Source organism: Cololabis saira, chromosome 9, assembly GCF_033807715.1.
Source record: "Cololabis saira isolate AMF1-May2022 chromosome 9, fColSai1.1, whole genome shotgun sequence".
NCBI lineage: Eukaryota > Metazoa > Chordata > Actinopteri > Beloniformes > Belonidae > Cololabis > Cololabis saira.
The window spans coordinates 45,027,366-45,049,870 of NC_084595.1; the positions used below are offsets into that span (position 1 = coordinate 45,027,366).

Here is a 22,505-nt window from a genome sequence, read left to right on the forward strand (position 1 = left end):
GGCTTGCAATATTTCAGTTGATTCAGTATATATATATATGTATATATACACACACAGAGAGAGAAATTTTCCTGTGTTTCATAATATTTTCATGTTCTCCTGCCTTTCCGTCCTGTTAATCTCCTTTTTTTTTCTCCATATTTCTGTTTTTTTGTCCTCCTTTATTTTTATTGCTGGTTTCCTGCTTGGATATTACCGTGGCCCGCCCACAAACATCGACTAGACTACGGTAAGTCAATTTATTTTGCCCTTTAAATATTTTCTTGGTTATTTGGGAGAGAATTTTCAAAGAAAGAAACTTTTCATGAGAATTCAGAGGAATTGTGACAGAGCCGATGAACTCTGCTCACCAGGAAAAGTGTATGATTTGAAAGCAAAGTGTGTCATCACTTGGCAAGATTTGAGTAAATTTCTTATGCCAGTCAATCTTTCAGTGCTTATAAGGAAGGACAGAGCAGACTTTACTTCTTGAAGAAGCTTAGGTCCTTCAGCATTTGCAGCAAGATGTTGCAGATCATGTGTAGGTGTGTTGTGGAGAGTTCAGTCACGTCTGCAGTCAGCTGTGGGGGAGCAGCAGCACAACCAGAGACTTAAAAAACTGAACTAACTGATGAAGGAGGCCGAACTACCTTTTCACAACAGTGATTCAGCAACGGAGTCTCGGGCAGTGTCTTTAAAGAGACTTAATCATTGACTACGTTTACATGCAGTCAAAATTCAGGTTATTGCTAATATTCCGGTTACTGAAACATTCAGAATATTCCGTTTACATGGTAATTAATCATTCAGGATATCTGGATCAAACCAGCGACGCACGGAGAACATCATGATGCAATTCCCGTCATTTCTGCTTCTTCTTCCTGTATCAAAATTCAAAACAAATGCTGCTTCGCGCAGCTTTGGCTCACCTTCTTGTAAATCTCACTATCCCGGTACTTTCTACCGTCTACAAATGCAGAAATGTTCATATCCTTCATTACATTTATGAAGTGATTAGTCTCCTCCTGGTCTTGGTTTCTCCGTGTTTAGAAGAACTTCCTGGACTCAAAAGACCAGGATTCCTTGTGAACAGAGCATGAGCAGAAAACAGATTACTGTTCCGTTTGATGGGGATATTCAGTTTGGCGTTTACATGACCCAATATTCAGTTTTAAAAGGAGTAACCCAGGGGTCATATTGGGGTTTTTAAAAACCGGAATATGAGCAAATTCAGGTTATTCAAAGGGGTTATTGGTGTTTACATGGGCGTGCAAATTCGGGTTATTGCCAATATTCAGGTTTTTTTTCAAGTGTCAAATCTACGGAAGAGTATTAGGGCCAGGCAGGAGAAAAATAAAAATAATATTTTAGAGGAGGAAGATTTTTTTTTCATTATGCACTTCGAGAAAAAAGTCAAAATGTAGAGAAAAAAGTTGAAATGTCGACATTAATGTTGAAAGACAATTTCGAGAAAAAAGTCGAAATGTCGAGAAAAAAGTCGTAATGTTGAGAAAAAAGTAGAAATGTCGAGATTAATGTTGAAATACAATTTCGAGAAAAAAGTCGAAATGTTGAATAAAAAGTCAAAATGTCGTGAATAAAGTTGAAATGTTGAGGAAAAAGGTGAAATTTCGACTTTATTCACGAAATTTCGACTTCATTCTTGAAATTGTATTTCAACATTGTTCACGAAATTTCAACTTTATTCTTGAAATTGTATTTCATCATTTATCTCGACATTTCGACTTTTTTCTTGAAGTGCACAATAAAAAAAAAATCTTCCCTTCTCAAATATTTTTTCTCCTGCCTGGCCTTAATACTCTTCCGTACAAATCTCTCCTCTCTGGGCGTCTGCGATTCCGGATTCCGATTGCGGGAAGAACAAGTTCACAAATATATTAGTTTAGCTAAATTTCCATCAAAATGTCTTCTAAATCAGCAAACTGACAGATGGACAAAGTGTAGGCTCTCTCAGAGAAAGAGCTTACATTCAGGCTTTACGTGTCTTTACCGAGGCTTTTGTGAATGTGTGTGTGACAGAACAAGCTGCTGAACCTGAGCTTCCTGAGACTGTTCAGAGCTGCTCGCCTCATCAAGCTGCTGAGACAAGGCTACACCATCCGCATCCTGCTGTGGACCTTTGTCCAGTCCTTTAAGGTGCTTACACACATTTAAAAATCACTTTTTTAAATGACTTTTCTCTGACAGATATCCACAGACAGCAATTAAGTGTTCTGACTTGCCTTTGTTGCCCTCAGGCCCTGCCGTACGTGTGCCTGCTGATCGCCATGCTGTTCTTCATCTACGCCATCATTGGGATGCAGGTGTGTGAGCTTTCTGTGCTGACACACAGTTCTGTTGCATTTGTTATGTTCCCATACAACATGAAAATAAGCGCTTTGAGACTGAAAAACATAAATTGCACACTGCCGAGACGTTGCAAATCCACCCTCCATTAACTGCTCTTTTGATTAAGGTCTTTGGCAATATTGAGCTGAACGACGACACAGCAATCACTCACCACAACAATTTCCGCACGTTCCTCCAGGCTCTCATGCTGCTTTTCAGGTACTACCTTTGTTTTGTTTTTTTACTGTCAAATATGTTACAATTATGGATCTATATATATATATATGTATGTATGTATATATAACCTTAGCACAAAATCTAAGGACATTTGTGCTCGGTAGATTATTTCTTTGTTGTAACAATGCTTCCTGGCAATACATTTTGGAAAGCCTGTTCCTTTCCCTTTTAAATGGTGCCATATTTGTAAGAAACATGCATTTGTGAGATGAGCAGCAGATCTGAGTATGTGGGTTGACCCATGAATTATTTGCCAAATCTTTTCTGCCAATGCCAAATAGCCATTGCTGTTGCTTATGACTATTGTTTTGAGCTTCTGAGCTTTGGTAGCCCATGCTGCAGTGATCGGTAGATGTGTAGAAGCCACTCAGTCCAAGTTCATTCAGATACGGAGGGTCATTTAAGTTTTTTCTTATGTTTCTTATGGTAATTTAAGCGTATTCAAATAAAAGGGTGCTACTTCATCGTTAAACATAAATATATGTGTGCAGGATGACAAGCTTAAAGGCTAAGAATTGTCATGTATAAGGATTTGTGATATTAGAAACTGTACTAAAGCTTTCTGGCAAATTTGAATATTTAACTACTCCTAGAAGCTGCTGCAGAGGGGGCAAGTAGAGTGGACCACACAGTTTTTTTGACGTCATTCAAATTCATCCATCCATCCATCCATCCATCCATCCATTCATCCATTCATCCATCCAGCCACCCACCCATCCATCCATCCTCTTTTTTTTTTTTTCCTTGTCTGCACACATATTAATGATTGATACCATGACGGTAGAAACCAAAAGTATATATATGTGCATTATTACTATATTTAATATATATACATATATATACACATACATATGCGTACACATACATAAATATACACATACAAACAATGTTCCCTCTAATTTTTCATGTATCTGGGCACACACGCAAGCTCCCTGAGCAAACTGAGGACGACTGTGAGCAACATCACATATGCACGCTTTATTTTTAAGTATCTCATTACACTTAAAAACAAGACTCGTCACTAGAAAAAACAACAATTTTCACCTGTTTCAAGTAAATTTTCACTTGAAATAAGTAGAAAAATCTGCCAGTGGGACAAGATTTATCTTCTCATTACAAGCAAAAAAGTCTTGTTCCACTGGCAGATTTTTCTACTTATTTTAAGTGAAAATCTACTTGAAACAGGTGAAAATTTCGACTTTTTTCTCGAAATCGAAAATCGAAAAGTCGAGAAAAAAAGTTTTGAGAAAAAAGTCAAAATGTCCAGAGAAAAGTTGAGATTTTGAGAAAAAAAAGTCAAAAATTTTATGAAAAAAGTTGAAATGTCGACAAAATTTTGTTTTAATTGACCATTTTCACTTGTTTCAAGTCAATTTTCACTTGAAATAAGTAGAAAAATCTGCCAGTGGAACAAGATTTTTTTTGCTTGTAATGAGAAGATAAATCTTGTTCCACTGGCAGATTTTCCTACTTATTTCAAGTGAAAATTTACTTGAAAAAGGTGGAAATTGTCAAATAAGTTATTTTTCTGGTGTTATTTTTCTGGTGATGACTCTAAATGTTGAAATAGCAGTAAAACCACATTCATTGATGAAATGACATAAGGGATGGAAAGGAGGGATGGCAGTTTTACAGGGGGGATGATTTGGACCGTTTGTATTTCAGAGGGGGATGATTTGGACCCTTTTTATTTCAGGGGGGGATGATTTGGACCGTTTTTATTTCAGGGGGGGTGCCATCTCCCCTCATCCCCCCTCAACTCCAGTACTGCTGGTAGACACAGCAATGGTATGGACAGCTTTTAGCAGAGGCTTCAGACTTTCTCGTGTCCGGGATCCCCACAGCTCCTTGTATTCCCCAAATCCTTGGATACTTCTCCTCCTCTCGACTCGCGGGACCTCCGTAAACTGATTTATGGTCCCGCGTTACACCAACGCAGAGCCTACGCCGTAGGGTACGCGGCGACGCGCATGTACGTTGCGCGTCGCCGCGTACCCTACGGCGTAGGCTCTGCGTCGATTTAGCGCGGAACCATAAATCAGGCTTTGCGAGTGAACGTCTCACGAGGGGCAGTCGCGTTGCAACGCCACTGTAGCCAAATCGCAAGGAGAGAGCAGAGAACTGAGCTCACGAGAAGTCCCGGTACGCCAGAGGCTAATATTGAGAAGTGGGGGTACTCCGTACCGGCGCGTACCGGCCCACTTAAAGCACTGCGCTGGATAGACTTTCTTGTGCGCTGAGAATATGCGGTCAGTGCGCGATTGCGCACGCGCGCAGCTTAGAGGGAACATTGCATACAAACCCAGTGATTTTTTTTTTTTTTTTTTTTTTTGGGGGGGGGGGGGGGTGACGACATCCACTGCCAATCCAGGAAGCAGGAACACACATCAAGCACTGGAAATCTGCAACAAAAAACCACAAACAAAGCACGAAACCGGCACGGAGCCAACCAAAACAATAACAGCAATCGACCTAAATCTTGAGATCTGATTGCAGTCTGAGCTAAGCTAGCGCTACCGCTACCTAAACCCAAAAACTAGAGAGCCAGCATGCAGGTGAACAAGCCAGTGTGTATGTCTATGTGTGTGTGTGTGTATGTATATGATCATGTGTGTGTGTGTGTGTGTGTGTGTGTATATGCGTGTGACTAAGTGACTGTGTGTGTGTGTGTGTGTGTGTGTGTGTGTGTGTGTGTGTGTGTGTGTGTGTGTGTGTGTGTGTGTGTGTGTGTGTGTGTGTAATAAACCAAACAATGTTCCACCTGAAGTGTATCTATAGTGGGGGAGGGGGGGGAGCAACCCCGCCACCCGCGAGACCAGAGGCCGACACGGAAGAGCCCGGAACCCAGGCCACCGGCAACCCCACAGAAGGGAGAAGTAGGAGGGAGGCAACCCACCGCCTGCGAGGCCCGGCGCCGGAAGAAGCAGCCAGGGACCCCGCGGCGGCGGACCGCGCCCCAGGCAATCCCCGGCCACCCGGTCCGGGCCGGACACGCGGCCAGAAGGCCCTCACCCTTCAGGCCAACGACCCCCACCCGGCAGGGGGCCAGCCTGGCCGGAGAGACAGAGCCGCCCCGGCCGCCGACGCGGGCAGGCGCACCCGCCCCCCACGAAGTGGCCCTCCAAGACCAGAGGGGCGCCCCGCCGCAGAGGCAACAGGGGGGACCGGAGACGGGCCCGGAGAGAGGGAACCCCCCAACAAGGCGACACCCGCGCAGGCCCGACAACGGAGGGCCCCAGACCCAGGCATCCCATTCATTCATCCATTCACCTATCCGATATCTATACTAATAATAATATGATATACTATACATAATAATAATAATAATAATAATAATAATAATAATAATAATAATAATAATAACCATCTTTGTATAATATAATAATGATAAATTATTAAGTTTTGATGTCCTGCCAATGGAGGCCCGAATCCTCCATGGCAGGACCCTTCCATACCGCATTCTCATCGACACAGACACACAATCACGCACCGTTTCCCCCTCCCCGGAGGGGTCCAGCACCGCCAGAAGGCGCCCCAGGCTGCACGGCGAGCCCCGCCAGGCCCGGGTATCCCGACCCACCTATCCCAGGCCGGTGAGGGAACGCGGGTGATGTGGGACCCCCTCCCGCCCCTGGTGTTGAGTGCATGTGATTAATGCCATAAAAACAGGGAGGGGGGAGGGCCAAGTATCGATTTGACACCGACCCCCCCCCTCCCGAATTACGTGTCCTTGTCAAATGTATTTATTAAGTGTTGAATGTGCAGTGTCTATTTTGCTGTTAAAACCGTGAGGCGGGGAGTGCCGGGCCACGCGGGACAATGCCCCCCACGACCCGGACCCCCCGCCCTTCGCCTATGTGCGTATGAATCGTGTAGGGGGGAAGGAGGGGGAGCGGAGGCCGAAGCCAGGAAGCAGGACCAGCAAAGCCGGCCCTGATAAGACACCCGCATCCCCCCACCGGCCATCCAGTAGACGGGGGCCGGCCCTCCGAGCCGGGCCAGGGCCCCACCGTACCTCCACGGGCGCCCCCGGCGCCGCCGGAGCCCCCAGACGGAGGGGGAAACGGTCCAACAACCTCCCATTCATACTGACAACATAAGACATAGACACCTGGGAATGGTGCCACCCCGCCGCCGCGCCCGCCCGTGCACCCCCCGGTCAGGGGAGGCCCGATCCCCGGACCCGGCCCCACCCCCCCCCCCGAGGCCACTCCGTGACCCAAGGGTCACGGAGTCCCCACATCCGCAGGGGCACTTGGCCCCCGCACTTGGCGACGGAGGACCAAGGCAGCAATGCCCCCCCAGCGCAGACAGCCACCCCCCACCCAGGCAGGGCCGGGCCCTCCGAGTGGGACCCCCACGTCCACGGCCCAGCCCCCCCCCGGGAGACCCGGAGACGCCCAAGCCACAGCCCCCCGCCCGAGCCCCCCCCAGCCACCCCCCCCACCGCCATGAGGCAACCCCCCCCACAGGCCCCCACCGGCCAGGGACAGGGCCCCGCGGCCCCCCCCCACCGCCCCCCAGGGGCCACCGGAGGCCCGCGCCCCAGACCCCCCAAGCCGACCCCCAACCCCAAGGGCTACGAGATCACCACCCCCCCCGCCCCCACTAGGTAACGAAGCCAATAATCGGGGACCACAGAGAGTGCAATTCAGCCGAATGTTGTTCAGTGGAGGCAGACATTATCTCACTACTAATATGATCTGATAAAAGATTCCTAAAATGGTTGATACATAAACTGGATTTTTGTTTCCAATTTACTAGAATGGTTTTCTTTGCGATACATAAGGCAGTGAGAACCCGGTGTGTCCAATTAGGTTCTATTTGAGTGTCTCCCAGGTGACCTAATATACATACCGTGGGGCACACTGGGATTCTGTGGTTGATCCATGTGGATAAATCCTCACAAATCTCCTTCCAGAACCTCTGTACCGGTGTACAGAACCATAAAGCATGCATATAATTATCAGGAGTGTTCTCTGTGCACTGTGAACAGATATTAGAGGTGACAAAGCCCATCTGGAACCATCCATCCATTCTCATCCGCTTATCCGGAACCGGGTCGTGGGGGCAACAGTCTCAACAGAGATGCCCACACTTCCTCCAGCTCTTCCTCCATCTCTTCCTCCAGCTCTTCCTCCATCTCTTCCTCCAGCTCTTCCTCCAGCTCTTCCTCCATCTCTTCCTCCATCTCTTCTTCCAGCTCTTCCTCCATCTCTTCCTCCAGCTCTTCCTCCAGCTCTTCCTCCATCTCTTCCTCCATCTTTTCTTCCAGCTCTTCCTCCAGCTCTTCCTCCAGCTCTTCCTCCATCTCTTCTTCCAGCTCTTCCTCCATCTCTTCCTCCAGCTCTTCCTCCAGCTCTTCCTCCATCTCTTCCTCCAGCTCTTCCTCCATCTCTTCATCTAGCTCTTCCTCCATCTCTTTCTCCATCTCTTCCTCCAGCTCTTCTTCCAGCTCTTCCTCCATCTCTTCCTCCAGCTCTTCCTCCAGCTCTTCCTCCATCTCTTCCTCCAGCTCTTCCTCCAGCTCTTCCTCCAGCTCTTCCTCCAGCTCTTCCTCCATCTCTTCCTCCATCTCTTCATCTAGCTCTTCCTCCATCTCTTCCTCCAGCTCTTCCTCCAGCTCTAACGAGGGGATTCCAAGGCGTTCCCAGGCCAGCTGAGAGACATAGTCTCTCCAGCGTTGCAATTAAGTGGATTGTAAGAGGAAAAGGAGAACGTCAAGCTCATGGCTTCATAACTTAGGAACCTACAAGGTGTCTGCTCCAAGAATGCCCCGTTTTACTGATCTGGATAGGGCCTGTGGGGCAACTTCAAGCTGGTGTTCCGCAAGTTGCAGCATTGCTTGTAGTGAGCCCTGGTACCATCTCCATTCTGAATGCTAAGTTCCATATAACAAGGGCTGGGAAGCGGCTGTCCCGAGTGGGTGTGGGTATCCCGAGAAGACGACACCCGTTTCCTCACCCTGTCAGCACTTGGGTACCGTAGATTTGTAGTCAAGGTTTGCAGGACAATATGGCAGACGGCTCCCTGCCCAGACAATTGGAAACAGACAGCTACACAGTCACTCTCCATTCTCATAGGGCTGCCTGCCGCCTGCCATGATTGCCCCTCACTTTCAGGCCCGTTTGCACTGGTGTCGGCAACACGTGCATTGGAACCTGAACATGTGGAGGAATGTTATGTTCAGTGATGAGTCCAGATTCAAAGTTGGATCCTAGGGTCAAAGTGTGGAGAATACATGGAGAACACTGTGCTTATTGCTGCACCGATAGTGACATCTTTTGGTTGGAGGCAGTGTGATGGTGCGGGTCAGCATCCCCCTCGCTGGAAAAATGAGGCTCGTCATCATTGGAGGCAATCTCAATGCAGAGATATATTCAATTCAATTCAATTCAATTTTATTTGTATAGCATCTAATACAACAGATGTTGTCTCTAGACGCTTTCCAGAGACCTAGAACATGAACATAAACCCCTGAGCAATTATTACATAAACAATGGCAGGTAAAAACTCCCATAGTGGGAGAAAAGCCTTAAGCCAAACAGTGGCAAGAAAAACTCCCCTTTAGGAGGAAGAAACCTGGACCAGGACCTGGATCATAAGGGGGGACCCTCCTGCCGAGGGCCAGACTGGGGGGGCCGGGGACGTCAGCAGCACACAGCAGGCATGTGGAAGCAACAGCGGGATGCCCAGAGGGGGGTGGGGGACCGCAGGCAGGTGGAAGCAGCAGCGGGATGCCCAGAGGGGGGTGGGGGGACCGCAGGCAGGTGGAAGCAGCAGCGGGATGCCCAGAGGGGGGGTGGGGGACCGCAGGCAGGTGGAAGCAGCAGCGGGATGCCCAGAGGGGAGTGGGGGACCGCAGGCAGGTGGAAGCAGCAACGGGATGACCAGAGGGGTGGGGACCGCAGGCAGGTGGAAGCAGCAACGGGATGACCAGGGGTGGGGGGGGGGACCGGGACCGCAGGCCAGCACGCAGCTCTCGAAGCTCCAGCCTGCAAACGTGCACAAAAGAGAAAAAAGGGGGCCAGCACAAGAAACTACAGGAGCGATGGACAAAAATGATAGCTATGAGATACTTATAATAAATAAAAATGGAAAAGCAGAAGAGATGAGATTCTGCAACCAGTCTGGGACTGAACTGTATCCTCCAAGATGATAACGCCCGCCCCCCAGAGAGCAGGTTTATGAGAGATACCTCCAGAAACTGGGAGTGGAGAGGATGGAGACCTGCGGTCCTGACATCAACCCCACTGAACACTTGTGGGATCGGGTTGGGCGTGCTGTTCATACCAGAGGAACCAACACAACCATGTTGGCTGACTTGTGACAAATGCTGGTTGAAGATGGGATGTCACCCCACAGCAGTGTGGGACCAGACTGGTGACCAGCATGAGGGGGAGGAGCCAGGCTGTTGTGGATGTGTTTGGTTCTTCCACAAGCTACTGAGGCTCCTGTTTGTTATATGGATAAACTGTTAAATTGCCAACATGTGTTGCTTCTTCAAACTTCGATTCATCTGATCCACCAAACTCCAAACAAGAGTCAACGTTGTTTGGCATTGGAAGAGAAGATTTCATGGGTGTAACCCACATACTCAGCCCTGCTGCTCATCCCATAAATGCATGTTCCTGACAAATGTGTTACTATTTGAAAGGGAAATAAACAGCTTTCAAACTGTATAAGATTCATTGCCAAGAAGCATTGTTACAACAAAAAACTAATATACCAAATATATATAAACCACCAAAAAAATAAAACAGGAGCCAACCCTAACCTTTGAATTTGGAAACATAGAAAATACAGAACACTCCTAGGTCTTTTTCACTAAAACTCTCCGTCTCTGTCTCTTTGTCATTCCCTGTGGACCAGGAGCGCTACCGGAGAAGCCTGGCACGAGATCATGTTGTCTTGTCTGAGTCACCGAGCCTGTGATGAGCAGGCAGGCTCTGGGAAAACATGTGGCAGTGATTTTGCTTACTTCTACTTTGTCTCCTTCATCTTCCTTTGCTCCTTCCTGGTTAGTACTGAAACACACCTAAAAGACACCTAAATGTTGACCGAACATTGATCAGAATAGTGAAAACGCAGGAAACAGTGGCCAACAAACAGAGGCAATAGTCCAAGGAAACCTCTGCCCATCCCAATGTTTACCTCCATTAGTCTGTATAGACGTCTGAGACATGCAGCCCCCCCTCTGACCCCTCAGTTTCTTCTCTCTACACCTGTTTATGTATCAAAATTTTGACTTTTTTCTCAACATTTCCACTTTTTCCCAAGATTGTACTTCAACATTAATCTCAACATTTCGACTATTTCTCGAAATTTTGACTTTTTTCTCAAACATTTCCACTTTTTTTCTCAACATTTTGACTTCTTTCTCAACATTTTGACTTCTTTCTCAACATTTCCACTTTTTCCCGAGATTGTACTTCAACATTAATCTCAACATTTCGACTATTTCTCGAAATTTCGAATTTTTTCTCAACATTTCGACTTTTTTCTCGACATTTTGACTTTTTTCTCAACATTTCCACTTTTTTCTCGACATTTTGACTTTTTTCTCAACATTTCCACTTTTTCCCGAAATTGTACTTCAACATCAATCTCGACATTTCGACTTTTTTCTCGACGTGCATAATGAAAAAAAAAAGCGTTGACGCGTACCCTACGGCGTAGGCACGGCGTCGCTTTGACGTAGAACCATAACTCAGGCTTAAGGGGGAGGTGATTTTTGGAGGAAACCTTTCCCTACTCACTCACTAATGAACATCCAGGGCTGGGGCATTGAGATAGTGACATTAGTGTTTTGGAGCTCCTGCAACCAGACCAAAATGCAGACGTTAACACCATCTACTGTCTGTGTTCCAGATGCTGAACCTGTTTGTGGCTGTCATAATGGATAACTTTGAGTACCTTACCCGAGACTCCTCTATCCTAGGGCCTCATCACCTCGATGAATTCATTCGGGTTTGGGCTGAATACGACCCAGCTGCTTGGTATGTTCATCCACGTTCATGTGTCTCTTAGCAGACAGTTAGAAAGATGTTAAAGATGGTGGGAATACACAACTTAACCTTAATGTTCTCCTTGCTTTTTATAACCAAAGGAACTGAAGTAGGCCCCGTATGGAGGCCTCGCTCCTGTACCTTGTTGTATGCAGAGATCCCACAGATGACATTATTAAAAGTGACGTTGTCCTGAACCTTTTTTTTTTATTTATGTACTTGTTCTTCTCCGCAGCGGACGGATATCCTATAAGGATATGTACAATTTGTTACGCATTATCTCACCCCCCCTTGGCTTAGGAAAGAACTGCCCTAATAGGGTAGCATACAAGGTTTGCAAATACAAGACGTTTCCATCACAAGGGTACTTTGTGTACTTCAGTGCCAAAAGAATTTTTAACTGAATGGCTGTGCACAAATAAAATCGCCTTTACACTAGCACCCATCCCTCCAAACTGTCTGGCTTTGGTTGATGATGCCGGAAAGGAAACAGAGCTTTCAAAGCCGTGACATCAATCCAACACTTGCTAAGCCAGCTCTCTTGTCTGCAATGTTTAGACAGGAGGACCTTCTCAAGTTCCTTTTGGTAGTAATATGACTACAAATTAATCAGATTACAGTGTCTTTTTAAGGATGTGATTTATTGTTTTATGAAGACTTCCGCCAATGGAAAGCCAAGTTACTTGCAAAAGAGTGTTTGGGCCGGCTTTGGAAACTCTGTTTCCGTGCACCCTGGTTGAAGTACCGGTAGGATGTCTGCAAGCATGCCAAGGCAGACATTCTCAATAATGCTGTCATTCTGTCATTCTTCTTTCAACTCATCAGCATTCTGCGTGTGGGGTCAACCCATCCATCCCACTTTCTCCTGCCCTTTCCCTTCTCTGACTAGAATCATTCCTTACCATCCCATGTTTCCACTCAGGGATCCTGAGCTCCACCGCGATGCATCCCTGTGCCCCAAAGAAGCGGCCAAGGATGGCATCCACTTCACATCTCACTCTAGGAAATCTTATGACAACAGATTTCTGTTTTTCCTTTCCATTGTTCTCCCGTTTATTTCTTCCCTTTATTCACATTCTCCTTCTCTTATTCCCCATCCTTCTCTGTTTGCATTTTGTTTCTGTTTGATTTCCAACCCTGTGAAGTGGCCGTATCAAGTACCTCGATATGTATCAGATGCTGCTCCACATGTCCCCCACCCTTAGGTTTGGGGAAGAAATGCCCACCAAGAATCGCCTACAAGGTAGACCCTCCTCTTCCTCCACCTTCTTCCCTGTGCTCCACAACCTTTCTCTCATTGGCGTGAACTCAAGCAATATCTTTCCAGTGTTCCCTTGTTTCTTCACTTTGTTTTGCTAGCACTTTTAAATTTACAGGACTGTCTCAGAAAATTAGAATATTGTGATAAAGTTCTTTATTTTCTGTAATGCAATTAAAAAAACTAAAATGTCATACATTCTGGATTCATCACAAATCAACTGAAATATTGCAAGCCTATTATTTTAATATTGCTGATCATGGATTACAGTTTAAGATTAAGATTCCCAGAATATTCACATTTTTTGAGATAGGATATTTGAGTTTTCTTAACCTTTGTGCTGTCTTTGGGTCAAGGAGGGAGGAAGGGAAGAAGGGAGGAAAGAAGGAAGGGAGAAAAGAAGGATGGAAGGAAGGGTGAAAAGAAGGAAGGAAGGGTGAAAGGAAGGGTGAAAGGAAGGAAGGAAGGAAGGAAGGAAGGAAGGAAGGAAGGAAGGAAGGAAGGAAGGAAGGAAGGAAGGAAGGAAGGAAGGAAGGAAGGAAGGAAGGAAGGAAGGAAGGAAGGAAGGAAGGGATGAAATAAGAAAGGAAGGGAAAAAAGAAGGAAGGGAGGGAGGAAGGAAGGGAGAAAAGAAGGAAGGAAAGAAGAAAGGAAGGAATGAATTGAGAAAAGAAGGAAGGAAGGAAGGAAGGAAGGAAGGAAGGAAGGAAGGAAGGAAGGAAGGAAGGAAGGAAGGAAGGAAGGAAGGAAGGAAGGAAGGAAGGAAGGAAGGAAGGAAGGAAGGGAAAAAAGAAGGAAGGGAAAAAAGAAGGAAGGAAGGGAACAAAGAAGGAAGGAAGGGAGAAAAGAAGGAAGGAAGGGAAAAAAGAAGGAAGGAAGGGAAGAGGAAGGGAAGAAGGAAGGAGAGAGCAGGAGGAAAGAAGGAAGGAAGGGAAAAAATAAGGAAGGGAGGAAAGGAGAAAAGAAGGGAAGAATGTACGAGGGGAGAAAAGAAGGAAGGGAGGGAGGAAAGAGGAAGGGAAGAAGGAAGGAGAGAGCAGGAGGAAAGAAGGAACAGGAGAATGAGGTCATTTTGACCCAAAGACGGTACAAGGGTTAAGCTGTAAGCCATAATCAGCAATATTAAAATAATAAAAGTCTTGCAATATTTCAGTTGATTTGTAATGAATCCAGAATGTATGACATTTTTGCATTACAGAAAATAATGGACTTTATCACAATATTCTAATTTTCTGAGACATTCCTGTATATAAAAGCCCCTACCTCATTATCTTTTACTATCCTTTCTTCTTTGTTGAGCATAGCTGTTTGTGTAGGCTGATAACACCACCAGTAATGAAAAGTTTAACTAAAACACTGTCATTTAATTATAACGTTTATGGAGTGCATTTTCTCCTTTTTATTGGCTCCTTTGAATGATACGCCCTGGTTTGGGTTTTACTTTGTGGAGCAGTGTATGCTTTGCGTATGTGAATTTACAGGTGTGTGGTGTGAGTGGCTTCTGTTGAGTTCCTGTAGTAAAAATACTCTCTGTATGTGCTTTCCAGCTCATAGGTGTGCCTTTGCTGCTCATTCCCCATCATTCTCTTTCTCATCTCAGCTCTGTCTAGCCACCATGACGAACGTGTGTGTGCGTGTGTGTGTGTGCGTGCGTGTGTGTGTGTGCGTGCGTGTGTGTGTGTGTGTGTAAAAAGTTTGTTGTATTTTAATATATGCAGTTATAGATACATAAGACAAAGTTGGAATAGGGCGGAGGTCAAAGTCTGGGAGGGTGGAGGTACAAAGGGTTTACTACTGTGCCGTAGTCACCAACCAACTAAAAAAGCATGAATGTTGAATAAAACAAGGTGAAATATTTCCATGAATTTATAACGACCAGGACTCGAAGGAGGACTCAAATGCACAACTCCAGGAACAAAAGAGTATTTATTTGAAAAAGCAGGAACCAAAAACGCTGCAGAGCAGGATCAAAAGGGTAGAACAAAAAGCGCTCTCAGGGAGGATCAATCTTCCACAAACTTGAAGTACACAATATGGCGGCGTGACACACTTGATTACACTCGACATGAGGCAACAAACTGGCAACAAGACAAGGGGAGACACAGACTATTTATACATGAGGTAGGGGAACACAGGTGGAGCCAATCAGAGGCGGGGTTGACAATCACAGTGGAGGGAAAATCACACAAAGGGGGGAAGTCAGGATCTGAAACGAGAGGGAGAAGGTGAGTATCAAAATAAAACAGGAAGTGCATGAAATGAACACAGACATGACATGAAACATGAAACACTAAACTTGAACATGACTGACACTAACACCTTTGACGGGACACAACAGAATTAAGTGGTGATTGTTGGAAAAAAATAACATTAGGAACTTAAGCGTCTCGAGGCTTTTACACACTGAGTTATGACCTATAACCTGCATGATTGTATGATGACAGAAAACTTGCTAACAGGGCACTAGTGAACTAGCTGGACCAGCCTCTTCAGTTGTTAATAAAAGGGTGTTAACAAGCTTACACTTGGCAGTTAGTGGCTAAGGAGCTGCTTATTTTTTAGGTTAGCTAAACTAAAAACACAGATTAAGTATAGTATATTTGCTAAAGTCATCACAACTTGCTTGTTCTTTGGCTCAAACGGTGTGGCCTCTGTGGTTCTGGTGTCGCATGCAGGATCCTGGAAATGATCTCTCCGTAATGGGGGATAGCTATAGCTATATTGTGTAGTTATTACTCAAATACATTTAAGTTCCACGCTTACAATTTTGCAAAAATTCATGTTTATTTTCATTAATTATATTTCTATTAAATCCCATGCAAACTTTGCAACCTTAGAGATGAGCGTCACACCTGTATCTTATCTCCTCTGAATTGAAAAAAAAAAAAAAAAAAACACATGTAGGGATGTCCCAATGACATTTATTTGCACCCAAGTCGAAGTAATTAGGTAAATTTGATTTCGAGAATCGGCTGATACCAAGTCCAGAACCGATATTGCAGTAGAAGCTTCTGTACTCATTGTTAATTTGACATTTTTCCAAATGCAGACATTTCTGAAATGTCAAGGAGCCTGCTCATGTATGCCTAAACTCCTTCGTAAGAAAATTGTTTTATGTTTTTTATACCATTACAATGGATGCTGAAAGAGAGAAATACATTTGTTGGAGAGATGAAAAGGGAGTTAAATACACTTTAAATACCTTAAGTACTACTAATGAACTTCCTTTTGTCAATTCTTTTTTCTAATTTAACAATTTCCATCCTTCTCTGTCCTGACTATAGGTCAGTGCAGCATTGACTGTTTATTCTAATTATTACAATAATGAGGATGATATTTGAATAACTATTTTTATTCTTTATTAAATGGTGCTGGGTCGGTGCAAGATCAGCCAGCTTTGGGTTCACGGATGCACAGTTTTTTTTTGCGGTCTGGACCCGGAGACTGGAAGACTGAGCTGCCTGAGAGCGCTTTGGTATGGGGGAGGGGCCCGCAGCAGCACAGGCTGCTCGCTGAGAAGAGTGATGACAATATAGGCCGTCAGACTAGATCAGGGGTCAACAACCCAAAATGTTGAAAGAGCCATATTGGACCAAAAAAAGAAAAAACAATTAAAGCTGCAAGCAGCGATGAACTGGCCCTCGCACGTGCAATTTTCACCAATAAAGGTCAAGGACTCAAAACTAAGTCCGATGACACCACCCATGACTCTTTATGTCAAACCAGAACTTATCAGAATAAGGGGCGGGGCTAATTTGCACCAATTAAGGTGAAGGAGTCAAACCGAGTCAGATGACACCCCCCACGACTCTCTATGGGAAACCATTCAAAAGTTATGCCAGAAAATAGGGACTATCAAATATTGACCAATCAGAAGAAGGGGCAGGGCTAATTCAGGCCAATGAAGGTCAAGTACTCAATACCGAGTCCGATGACACCACCCACATGTCTTTATCACAACCCGTTCAAAGGTTATGGCAGAAAGTAGGAACTATCAAATATGGACCAATCAGACGAAGGGGGGTCGTGCTTTTTGGCGTCTATCGTCGCCACGGTAACGCTTTTGACTGAGAAAAGTAATGCGCATATTCGCAGGATCGAGACGCACATTTTGATGTATAACACACCTGGGTGCATGTTACGGTTCGGGCCGCATTAACTGCCGAAGGAATGGCATAAATTGCGCCAAAATGACATGATTAATTCAAAATGACTGACTTCTTGTTCGGTTTCGGCCATGGCGCCAAGAGACTTTTCTTTAAGTTGTGACATGATACAGGTGTGTAGCGATTTTCGTGTATGTACGTCAAACCGTATTGTGGGGCTTGAGGCACGAAGTTTTCTAGGTGGCGCTGTTGAGCCGTTAGGCCACACTCATTAATGCAAACCATTAAATATCAAATTTATCGCCAGGCCTGGCTTGCGTGCAAAATTTGGTGACTTTTGGGGCACGTTTAGGGGGAAAAAAGGCCCTCCTTTCGTCGGAAAAATAAAGAAAGAAGAAAAATTCCTACAGATACAATAGGGCCTTTGCACTGTAAGTGCTTGGGCCCTAAATATGTCTGGAGCCGCAAAAAATGTAAAGTCTTGTATAAGCCTTATAATGAAGGCAACACATGCTGTATGTTTCTATATTAGTTATATTAGCCTACTATCAAAATGACTAATTTGGCTTGTATAAAAGTGCAGTCTGCTCAATATCGATCACATCACATGACTCAACATAATAATTGAGTAGCTGGAGTAGATGTCCTTGATTTGCTGATCAGTGACGTCGCCTGCCCTTTTAATGGCCCTTTCCTTCGCTGTCTCAGCAGAGAGAGTCTGTATTATCTCTGGGATTTTTTTTAAGTCTGCAAATAGGTCTGCAATGAATACAAATGATTCGGTCCAAGAAACGTTGAATCCTCTTTTCTCCTCAGTTATTTTTCTCTTTTTCCGTCTGGAAACAATCCCTTTGGCCAGTTTGTTTACAACAGCCACCTGCCTGGTGCGCCGCCCTGCTGGTAAAAACGTGTGTTGCAGGCTCTGACGCAAATTTTCGTCAACAGAAATGTTGAAATGAAATAAGTGAAAATGTTATATTTATTCTACACATTTTTACAGCATTGGAAAAGGATGTTTGTGTCATGTTTGTCCCCCTACAGAAACCATATTACAACAAAAAATATATTTCCCTCTGCCATCTATTTCCATTTTCAAACATTTTTGAAAAAGCTCCAGGAGCCACTAGCCACTTTAAAGAGCCGCATGCAGCTCTAGAGCCGCGGGTTGCCGACCCCCAGACTAGATTCTAGAAAATTCTTTATTGACACCTGGGTGTTAGATTCGTTGCTTTTTTGAGAAAAAGTTGCTAAATTGGCAACACTGACGTCAGCTCAATGGCCGCAACGGCTGGTCTTGGTTGAAGGTTACGCTTACTTCAATTCAATTCAATACATTTAAATTTTATTCATATAGCGTCTAATACAACAAAAGTTGTCTCCAGACACTTTCCAGAGATCCAGAACATAAACCCCCGAGCAATTATTACATAAAAAATGGCAGGTAAAAACTCCCATAGTGGGAGAAAAACCTTAAGCCAAACAGTGGCAAGAAAAACTCCCCTTTAGGAGGAAGAAACCTGGACCTGGACCAGGATCATAAGGGGGGACCCTCCTGCCGAGGGCCAGACTGGTGGGTCAGGGATGTCAACCGGGGGTGGGGACCGCAGGCAGGTGGAAGCAGCAACGGGATGACCAGGGGTGGGGACCGCAGGCCAGCACGCAGCTCCCGAAGCTCCGGCCCAATCATCAAGTCCCAGGTTGGGGTGCAGGGTCGGGGAAAGGTTGAGAAGGGGCAGGGCCAGGGAGAGGAGTCTTGACGGACAAACCTCTCCCCCGCCTGCCCGGGCCGTTACCCTGCCCCTCTCACTCCCACACTGCAGGTTCCGGTGTTGTGCATTCAGAGATGCTCTTCGCCACCAGCAGAGGATGCTGCACCATGTACAGAAGAGAAAAAAGAGAAAAAAGGGGGCCAGCACAAGAAACTACAGGAGCGATGGACAAAAATGATGGCTATTAGATACTTATAATAAATAAAAATGGAAATGGAGAAGAGAGGAAGGGAAGAGGAGAGGAGAAGAAGGGTGAGAGGCACCGCCCAGTGGATCGTGTCGGTGCCCCCCTGCAGCATAAGCCTATAGCAGCATATCTACCACCAAGCTATATTTGAGACTAACTATTATAGTCTTGTTCTATAGCTGCAACTATGACTACTGACTCTAACACACTAGAGTTTACACTACCTAGAGATTTACCAACACCAGCTAGAGGTTTACTAAACACTAACTATAGGCTTTACTAAACAGAAAGGTTTTAAGTTTAGTTTTAAAGGTGGAGGTGGTGTCAGCCTCCTTAACCCAGATTGGAAGTTGGTTCCAAAGTAATGGTGCCTGATAGCAGAACGCTATCAGATGAAGAAATGAACGTAACTATAAGAACACACTACAGTAGTTATTTATCTTATAAATATGTTTCCAATAAATTTATTTAAATGTTTTTGTTGTTTTTTGCATGTGTGTATGTGTGCAGGTTTGGTGAGTGTGAGAACATGCATAAATGAGTCCGGGTATATGTCTGCATCTTTGTGGGCTCTAAGCTCTCCATCTACATCTCCTTACTCTCTGCACTCGCACTGATAGCACCCGTAGGTGAATGCTTCTTGTGTCCAGGGGGAGCTCAACTCTTACCTCGCAGCATTCTGCTTGTATCTGGTGGGGCTTTAAGTCCTCTATGAACCCACCTTTGAATAGCTAAGACTACCCAAGCTTGGTATCATGGATTGTTTTTAGTGGTAACAACCACTTTACACGTACCACGTATCAAACGTAGCCAGCTCAACCCTGAGTTGACGATTGCTCTGATTCCAACCACAGAGTCGAGCTCCTGCGACTGTCCAAGCACCTTCATGGTTATGCATCACATGCCTTATCTCACCTTTTTTTGGGTCTGTGTCAGTCTTGCACCAGTGCACTTTGACTTGCAACATAGTGAATACTGTAGCTACTGTAGTAGCGGTGAATGTGAATGTCTCGTTTGTCTGTACCAACTTGTAGAGAATACTTTTTGTGTGCTCGGCAACATTTTATCAGTATGGCCTTATTCATTAAACTTATTTAAGCTTTAAAAAACAAAATAGAGAAAAGAACAACAAATGATTGAAGAACAGTTTTTGGAGGGGATTGTACAGCAGCACACAGATTGATTCTCTGGGTTTTTGCTTGTTCTGATCAGGAAGTTTGAGCACTCTGTGATCTAACGTCTGTTACCTCGCCCTCTCCTCAGCGCCTCGTCAAAATGAACATGCCCATTGCTGATGACACCACGGTTCACTTCACCTCCACCCTGATGGCTCTGATCCGCACCGCGCTGGAGATCAAACTGGCCTCAGGTCAGAAAACTCAACCAAGGCAGACGACTAGACAACAAATCAAACTGTGTCATAGTTATTGGGGGATGGTTATATGCAGTACTCGAGTTGTAAAAAGAAATCAGGGGGGCTGGTGGATTTTATCATATGGGGACAGATAATTTGTGCTGATTACAAATAATATAATATATTACAAATAATAGCACTGACCAAAACACCTGCAGAAATACTGCAGGAATGACATAGCAGCAGTTAAATGCAGCCTTCTGTAAGCTTGAAATATCCACTGGGCTTACATCAAATACATCAAAACACAACAATAAAAAACACTTTTCTGAACTTATCAATATGACTCTGTCCTTCACAGGATAAGTAAAATGGATCACTGCAAAAACTCACAATCTTAACAAGAATATTTGTCTTATTTCTAGTTAAAATGTCTCATTTTAGTAAAAAAAAATCTCATTACACTTAAAACAAGACTCATCACTGGAAAAAAACAACAATCTTCACCTGTTTCAAGTAGATTTTCACTTGAAATAAGTAGAAAAATCTGCTAGTGGAACAAGATTTTTTTGTTTGTAATGAGAAGATAAATCTTCTCATTTTTCTACTTATTTCAAGTGAAAATTTACTTGAAACGGGTAAAAATGGTCAAATAAGTTATTTTTCTGGTGTTATTTTTCTGGTGATGACTCTAAGGGCCCGATTTACTAAGGTCCTAAATAAAGAGTACTAAATTGCGTGTGCACTGAAAAAGTTTGCACGTGCTGTTGTTGTGTGGTTTGCGGGTGATCAACTAAGATTGCTTGCGCAATTGATAACAGGTGCAAACCTCAGTATTTAAATGAGGTGTTGTGCGTCTTACGGTTTGCGGCGCAAACTTTGCGCCATGGAGAGTGGATGGAAAGCAGGATATAGTTGCAAAATGAAATTTGACGAGTTGGAGTTAGAGATATTAGTGGAAGAGGCAAATTGTTGTGCCGTATTCAGCACCCCTGCCGTGAAAAGCACCCCCTCGTATATTCAATGATAAGTAGACCAAGAAAAAAAACAACACACTGACACTTCAATATATTTATATATACACACTCACACAAACACATACTTAGGAGTTTATATTATATATATTTACAAATATTATGGAAGACAACACAGTAAGCAGGCTATTAATTAATGACATCAATAACCATTTTTGTTATCTGTGACTGTGATTGTGGGAAAGTATGACTATTGTGGAATCCATGAGCGCATTTAAACATGAATCATTAACACAAAACTGGACGCTAAACAGAACATGACACGGAATGAGAATATCATTTTTGTCAGACGAGGGGGTGCTTTTCACGGCAGGGGTGCTGAATAGGGCACAACACCTGCCGGGGTATGACACGCTAGAGCCAACTGCAGAACAGGCGCACAATAAGAAACACTTTTTTCTCCATGAAAACACGTGATTTATTTATTATCACAAATAAAAAAATGAATGTGCCTCCTGTGGCAACCTTTTGCTGAATAATACTCGATTTAACATTCAAATAAAACATTTCTCCTTTTGCATGTGGAGATTAGCACCTTCCTTTCGAACGTATTAAATGCAGACGCAATCACAATCCCCGCAAAAACTTTCAGGCTTGGTAAATCTCATTGCGGGTGGTAAATGGACCAATTTGCATCTTCCCCTCCCAGCTATTTTGGGCATTTGAGAGGCGCAGTCCTCTTTGCACGCTGTTAGTAGATCAGCTGGCACATTGGTTTGCGGGTGCTGTCAAGTTTGCACACGTTTTTGCACACGCAAACCTTTAGTAAATCAGGCCATAAATGTTGAAATAGCAGTAAAACCACATTAATTGATAGAAATGACATAAGGAATGGAAAGGGGGGATGGCAGTTTTACAGGGGGGGATGATTTGGACCGTTTTTATTTCAGGGGGGGATGCCATCCCCCTTATCCCCCCTCAACTTGAATACTGGTTATATGAAAGCAGCAAAACAAGTAAAGCTGTTTTTGCTACTTAAAATGTTAAAATGCAAGTAATTGATGCGAGAAACGATGCCTGATGAGAAATGTCTAAAACGATGTGTCCTATGTGTTAAATTACCTTTAGCAGTCAGGCTGTCCAAAGCGGTGTGTTGGATGCTGCTACGCACTGCTCACACGGTTGAAAATGAGGGAACATTACCCCCATTTGGACTCAGTTGAAGGCTTTTAAATGTACCTACCTCCACCTGCCCTTTTAAAGAGGGTTCTGCTTTGTTCCTAG

General features: G+C 44.5%; 1 protein-coding gene across 1 annotated transcript in view; it reads left to right on the forward strand.

Annotated features, from left to right (window-relative positions):
- Positions 1 to 22,505, forward strand: part of LOC133450780 (voltage-dependent N-type calcium channel subunit alpha-1B-like) — a 245,093-nt gene that overhangs the window by 190,841 nt on the left and 31,747 nt on the right. Inside the window, 9 exon segments of the mRNA XM_061729657.1 lie at positions 224 to 229; positions 2,020 to 2,136; positions 2,238 to 2,303; positions 2,456 to 2,547; positions 10,438 to 10,585; positions 11,437 to 11,564; positions 12,719 to 12,764; positions 12,766 to 12,816; positions 20,157 to 20,262. Coding sequence (XP_061585641.1) covers positions 224 to 229; positions 2,020 to 2,136; positions 2,238 to 2,303; positions 2,456 to 2,547; positions 10,438 to 10,585; positions 11,437 to 11,564; positions 12,719 to 12,764; positions 12,766 to 12,816; positions 20,157 to 20,262 — 760 coding nt within the window.